Source organism: Misgurnus anguillicaudatus, chromosome 18 (assembly GCF_027580225.2).
Source record: "Misgurnus anguillicaudatus chromosome 18, ASM2758022v2, whole genome shotgun sequence".
NCBI classification, from domain to species: Eukaryota; Metazoa; Chordata; class Actinopteri; order Cypriniformes; family Cobitidae; genus Misgurnus; species Misgurnus anguillicaudatus.
This window is the reverse complement of record NC_073354.2, coordinates 34,805,371-34,812,954: the sequence shown is the minus strand read 5'-3', so window position 1 is coordinate 34,812,954 and position 7,584 is coordinate 34,805,371. Positions and strand designations below refer to the sequence as shown.

The 7,584-nt window shown below is 36.3% G+C and overlaps 1 protein-coding gene across 1 annotated transcript; it reads left to right on the top strand.

Moving 5' to 3' along the window:
* The first annotated feature begins 5,138 nt into the window (after positions 1-5,138).
* LOC129430006 (trace amine-associated receptor 4-like) lies at positions 5,139-6,193 on the top strand. Its single transcript, XM_055187015.2, has one exon. The coding sequence runs from the start codon at positions 5,186-5,188 to the stop codon at positions 6,191-6,193; it is 1,008 nt and encodes a 335-aa protein (XP_055042990.2). The 5' UTR covers positions 5,139-5,185.
* The last annotated feature ends 1,391 nt before the right edge of the window (positions 6,194-7,584 follow it).

The window sequence follows — 7,584 nt, the reverse complement described above, 5'->3', positions numbered from 1 at the left end:
CAAACTCTTGTCCTAGAGCTCATCGTCTCACTGTAGTTAAAGTGGCAATGTATGCTTTCATGTTACTCATGATCCTCATGACAGTTTTTGGGACTCTGCTGATCATCATCTCCATCTCTCACTTCAAACAGCTTCAGTCTCCAACTCATCTGATCGTTCAGTCATTGGCTGTGTGTGACTGTCTGCTGGGTTTACTGGTGATGCCCTACAGTATGGTGCGATCTGTCGAGGGCTGCTGGTTTTTGGGAAATGTTATTTGTAAAGTGCATTTTAGTTTGGATATGACCTTCTGTATTGCCTCTATACTTCATCTTAGTTTAATATCTATTGATAGATACTGGGCAATATATTACCCTTTAAAATACAAAATGAGGATCACAAACAACACTGTGACTATATTCATTACCCTGACATGGATCTTTTCATTTGTGTACAGCTTTAGCATTTTGTTTTCAGGGGTGAATGCTGTTGGTATGGAAGCTCTTATATTACAAATGTCTTGTTTTGGTGGCTGTGCTGTGTTTGTTAACAAAGAAGGGGGGGTAATTATCACTATTGTAGTATTTATTATTCCAGGAACTATAATGAGCTCTCTGTATATCAGCATATTTAAAATTGTGAAAAAACATGCAAAGGTTTTGTCTGTGGTTTCCAAAGGTGTTAACAGTCAAAATAGAGAAAGAAAAGCAGCTAAAACTCTGGCTCTTGTTATGGGCGTTTTCTTTCTCTGCTGGCTGCCTTTATTTATTGTGGGTGCCATCAACCCTTATATCAATTTTGTGACCCCAGCTGATGTTTTTGAAGCTTTAAATTGGTTTGCATATTTTAACTCTGCATGTAATCCTTTGATCTATGGTTTTTTCTATCCTTGCTTTCAGAAGGCCTTTAAGACTCTCATATCCACTTATATATGTGGATTCAAGGATTCAGATGGTTGAATTGATTTGACTGAATACAGCTTCTGTAGATAAATAATAACAAGAGACTGAATAAATAAACAAAAGTATTTAAACAACACAATGAGCAAAAAGTGACAGACAGTTTTAGTTCTGAGATGTATATTACAAATGTTTTTAACTTGTCTTTTAACACCCTGAGCTCAATAGTCTGTTTATTGTGTTATATGAGACAATCAAACCCAGGATGATGTTTCATACAAAAGTATTCAGAGGACCTGAAAACTGTTTAATCATACATGAATAAAGTCATGATTCAATAATAGGGTAAGTGTGCCCTTTAAGCCCCCTTTCAACTTTGATTTTAAATTATGAAAAGAGAAAATCATATTTTATTCCACTCTTTATTTTAAGCAGTCCAGTGATTTGTTAGTTCTCTGACATTTTGGTTGTATGCAAATCACATTTGACAATGTTCAATTAGACCCATTCATTTGCATGTTGTCTCAGTCCTCACACAAAGACACCCCATTTTTTTTTAAAGGACCCTTTCAAAAGATGTAAACAACACTGGTCCAGAAACACTTCCTGTTTCAGTTTGTGACTGTTTTTTTATTTTATTTCACATATATTATTATCTTTAAGATGTTTGTTTAACTTTTTGATTCAGTTCTATTTGTTCTGTTGGTTGTATTTTATCCCAGCGTTTATCTAGTGTTAAAAAAATTAAACAGGAAGTGATTTTGGACCAGTGTTGTTTACATCTTGTGAAATGGTCTAGTAATTTGTCATTTTATATCATTTTCATGATATAAAGTTTCATTAGCTTTTATTGCACACAGCTAATCTCAGCCCTACTGAAAAATCCAGCTAAGACCAGCATAAGCTGGTGAGCTGGTTTTAGCTGGTCCCCAGCTTGGTTTTAGCTGGTGTAGGAAGCTGGTCTAGCTGTGTTTTGGTCACATTTTAAGCTGGTCTAGCTGGACTTAGCTGGTCATGCTGGAATACCAGCTGGCCCACCAGCATGACCAGCTTTGTCAGGCTGGGAGGACCAGCGTAAACCACATTAAACCAGCTAAATCCAGCTACCAGCTTATGCTGGTTTTAGCTGGATTTTTCAGTAGGGAGGGTCAAACCATAGCCTTACTCAAAAATTAAGCATGTAAACTACAAACAATAAATACATTGTTATGAATTTTACATTAATTTTGAAATAAATACATAATAAATTATTTTGTAGAGTAGATTAGTAATTATCTTCTTTTACAGATGGCCTTAAGTGGTACAGAGTTTTCATTTAACCTTTTTTCTGAAATCAGTCCCTGTAGCTTTAGCGCATAATGATTGAATAATTACTTGCAGGATTTGCAGACAGACAAACAAATGTGCAGGGTATAATAAAATGGATAGATTTGGATACATAAAACTGGAAAACGGCAATTGGAAATTGTGGCATGCCTACTCTTTGTTATTGGCAAAATAAAGATATTATTTCTCTTTTTCTGCCTGCACACCCCTATGCCCTACATAATTCTTCATGTACTTCCTGATATGTAAAAGCCACGTATTATCTATAACCAGTGGCAGCTGGTGCTAAAAAAATTGGGGGGGGGCACAAACACTCAAAATCAAACTTTTACTGTAGTAATGCAGTACTGTTAATAGCCATTTATCAGGTCATGAATATCATTAGGCTACTGCCCTGCTGAAAAAAACAGCATCACACCAGCATGGACCAGCATGGGAATTATGCTGGTCTATGCTGGTTTAGCTGGTGGTCACAGCATACCAGCACCAAAACACAACATATGCTGGTATGTCCAGCATGGGATGCTGGTGCTAATGCTGGTTTAGCTGGTGCTAATGCTGGTTTAGCTGGTGCTAATGCTGGTTTGTTGCTGGTTTAGCTGGTGCTAATGCTGGTTTGATGCTGGTTTAGCTGGTGTTCACTATCAAACCAGCACCAAAACACAACATATGCTGGTCTTGCTGGTATGCTGTTTTTTTTCAGCAGGGTGCTTAGCTAAAATGCTGAAAATGTTATAGTTGAAATCAAACGCACAAAATAAATGTACTATGAATCTGTAATGAACTAATATCAAGGTAATCATTCACACACACACACACACACACACACACACACACACACACACACACACACACACAGGTTGCGATAAACTTTTTCAATCTCCGTTATTTTTTGATAAACAGCGTTGTAAAGAGTCCGTCACAGTCAGTTATTATTTGTCATTTCATGTCTTAATTATTTTCATTTTCGTTCACATGTCCATTTCTAATCATAAACTTACAAGACGAGCATACAAGTCAAATGTGTTTTTTATTTGTTTAGAGAACTGATAAAACGGAGACTGTGCATCACTATACATGTTTAACATCACATGAAGCAGATGAATGAATGTTTTTTTCTCACAGTGACAGCGGAGGCGATAAAACACGCGAGCTGTATGCTGAACAGGCAAATATGAACAAATCCAAAACTTTAAGATTTAAATATCAATAAACGTGTAAAAATCTGAATTGAACTAAACTCATCTGAAACCATCTTGTGTAATAAACGCATGAAGGCAGATTAATGCAGACTCTTGTCATTAGATTTTGTATCTTTACCTTAGACAGGCGTCTGGTTGCAGCGTACTTGTAGTGTTTAACTTCAGCAGCCATGCACAGACCAATCAATGTATTACATCAAAATATCGCAACAATGTTTATAAACCAGGGCGTCATTTGAGCAACACACTGCCACCAACTGGACATGCCTAGGAATTACATTCTCAATTTAAGTTTTATGGCCAATCTGCCAAAATGGCGTTCAGATTTTTCTTTATCCTGCCTAAAATTTTCTCAGTCAAAGACTTTTCGTTTAACGCGACCGAAAACACACAAAAAGAGACACTAAAGTTGCCTAATCACAGGCTCGTACGTTTCTTTTTGCATTTACAGCAATAGCACAAGCACATTGTTTCCCTCACAACAGACTAAGTACATACAGCCCATCAGCTCCATCTGCACGGTTCGTTAAGTTTCCTTAAAAACAGTGGTTCTCTTGTGGGTGCTTTTTAAAACTCTACAACTACAAAACTAACAACAACAAAATTGACCAAGCCACGGAATATACCGGATTATATACGAGCTCTCGCTCTCATTATGTCCACGCAACACAAACTCAAACGCGCCACAAAAGTTCATGTCATGCACGTCTATCACGCATTCAGACTTTAAAATGGCAAACAGGGAAAAAAAAATAAAACTCAAGACTTACATGATATCCAGCTAGTCAACTCCGCTTGCCATGAGAAGTGGTGGAGCACACAGACTCCCATCATTTGACTCTGTTAGTCGATCTGGTCCAAGCTTCTTAATCCTTTTTGTTTATTCATCAATTAAATATCTTGTATAGGGTGATTTTGTAATGATAAAATCATATTTTCCTTCCTTCATCTCAAGATATTTCACTTGCTTTCACTGATCAGTACTGTAGCTATCAGTTAACACAGCAATCTGCAACGCGGTTACGAGACTCTGAGAACGATCCAATCACAGGAGGTAATAAACATTAAAAACAATATTGATTCGCTTACAACATAAGTGGGAGGATTTGGGGCGCACAGTTGGATCCGATACCAGCCAATTAGAGCTCAATCTCAGGTCACATGTTTTTACTCTTTTTACTGACCTACATAGACACTCATTAGGGGTGCGCCCCAGACACACAAGCATGACACACACACAACGAACTCAGTTTTGATTTTTTATTTTTTTAAATAAATTATAACATGACTAACAGTGAAATAGTACAACTAAACCATTTTATTTTGTATTAATTTGCACTATATATTTAACTTTTGGTAACATGTAAACATGTAAAGTAGCTTTCCTCTCTGGCCAACTTTAAGGCGGGCAGCGCTCCAGCGCCCCCTAGTGACCAGCCGCCACTGTCTATAACCCATCCATTTTGCTCCATTGACCTTTAATTCAGGACACAGTTCAGTTTTTTATTGTAATCTCATGAGTCACAATGTTTGTGTATCAGTTAGTTACGTTTACAGCTGAGGAGGTGGAGACCTGACCTGAACTGTATAAATGAACACATCTGAGCTCTATCACGTTCATTTAGGAAATTAGATTGAATAGACATGTACTGTATTTATGTTTATGTTTCTTTATATATTTGCCTTAACCATTTTGTAATTTCTAAAATGATATTGTTTAAATTTGGGATTATAATTGTCTGTCTGTTTATAATTACAAAGGAAGTCCTCTCAGACGCAATGTCTTTCAATGGGACTGAGATTATTCTCTTGTGTTATCCTTTACATCCAGACTCTTGTCCTAGAGCTCAGCGTCTCACTGGAGTTAAAGTAGCAATTTACGCCGTAATGTTACTCATGATCCTTATGACAGTTTTTGGGAATCTGCTGATCATCATCTCCATCTCTCACTTCAAACAGCTTCAGTCTCCAACTCATCTGATCGTTCAGTCATTGGCTGTGTGTGACTGTCTGCTGGGTTCACTGGTGATGCCCTACAGTATGGTGCGATCTGTCGAGGGCTGCTGGTTTTTGGGAGATGTTATTTGTAAAATTCATTCTAGCTTGGACATGACCCTCTGTATAGCCTCTATACTGCATCTTAGTTTAATATCTGTTGATAGATACTGGGTCATTTGTGACCCTCTGAGGTACAGAATGAGGATCACAAACAAAACTGTGACTGTATTAATCACCCTTACATGGATCTTTTCATCTGTGTACTGCTTTTCTGTCGTGTTTTCAGGGGTGAATGTTATTGGTCTTGAAGCTCTTTTATTACAGATGTCTTGTTTTGGTGGCTGTGTTCTGATTTTAAACAAAGAATGGGGACTAACGTGTTTTATCTTGGCATTTATTATTCCAGGAAGTATAATGGGCTCTCTGTATATCATCATATTCAATGTTGTGAAAAAACATGCAAAGGTTTTGTCAGTGAAAGTGTCAGGTGTTAACAGTCAAAGCTCTGCACACAGAGAAAGAAAAGCAGCTAAAACTCTGGCTCTTGTTATGGGTGTTTTCTTTATCTGCTGGCTGCCTTTTTCTATTGCCATTGCTGTTGATCCTTTACTTAATTTTGTGATCCCAGCTGATGTTTATGAGGCTTTAGTTTGGTTTGCATATTTTAACTCTGCTTGTAATCCTTTGATCTATGGATTTTTCTATCCTCGCTTTCAGAAGGCCTTTAAGGCTCTCATATTCACTTATATCTGTGGATTCAATCATTCAGATACTCTGACATTTGAATGAATACAGTTTCTGAAGATAAATAATAACCAGTCAGTGACTGAATAAATGTTGTAAAGCTTCACAGATATTTAATTCCTTTATCATATAATAATGTTTATCATGTTGTTTCACATGCTATAGTTTATGTATGATTAAATATTTTGCTTATTTGATGTTATTGAAACACAGTAAATATTTGAGTCATACAAATTAGTCATTATAATAAACAGCAGATGTCAAACAACATGGTGAGCTAAAAGTACCATACAGTTTTAGATCTGAGATGTATATAAATCCCGGCTATGATCCTATGGTCTATAGTGACTGAACAATAGTAAAGGCACTGTAACACCAGTTTACAAGGAACAAACAGTTAAATGTGCTTTTTAAGTTACCAAAGATATTTTAAATGCTCAATGCAAAGTAAAACAACAAGTAGTAATTAAGGATTGATCTAATATGAGATCTGATCACAATCAATACAATTTATTTATAAAGGGTCTCCGTAAATGCATTTGTTTGGAAAAATTTATATGTACAGGCCTATGAGCAGATGATATATGTTTCCAGGACAGGGTTTGCCAGGACTTGGTCTTAATTTTATAGGGCATTTACGTCGTTTTTACAAACATTCATTAGAAATAAACATTACTGGTGTACATCTTGAGACAAAACGTATTTTAAGAAATGTCTGTTTAAGTTGCTTTCAGTTATGACAGCTCAAACAAGCATTTGAGTCTTTGCATTTAAGTGCATTTAAGTTTCTGACCTAAACTTAAGCCCTTTCTTGGAAACCGCCCCTATATGTTTAACAGCCTGTGTACCCCCTAAATTGGTTTAATTCACTGGATCAATTGAGACTAACTTAAAAAAATTGAAGATCATGAACACGAAGAACAATTTCTAGTCAAATGTCACAAGAGATTTTAGAAATGTTGTGAATAATTTAATATTTCAAAATGTTTGTGTTCCTTTTCACATATATTTTTGCAAATGTGGCGCTATGAAAAAGACTCGATTTCATGATTGATGTAATCAAAAATTAACCACCATTATCCATGTAATATCCAGTATATTTTTTGCATGTTTGTCACACTTTAATGTTTCAGATCATGAAACAAATGTAAATATTAATTAAAGATAACAAAAGTAAACAAAACATGCAGTTTTAAATAAAGGTTTTATTATGAAGGAAAAACAAAATCCAAGCCCACATGGCCCTGGGTGAAAAAATGCTTTACCCCTAATCCTAATTACTGGTTGGGCCACCCATGAGTCTCTTACAGCCCTGTGGAGGAATTTTGGCCAACTGATTTTTGCAGAATTGTTGTAATTTGGCCACATTGGAGGGTTTTGAGCATGAACCACCTTTGAAGGTCATGCCACAGGATTGAGGTTAGGACTTTGTCTTT

Coding starts and splice junctions, on each gene's coding strand:
- LOC129430006 (XM_055187015.2), top strand. CDS start 5,186: ATGTCTTTCAATGGGACTGAGATTATTCTCTTGTGTTATCCTTTACAT.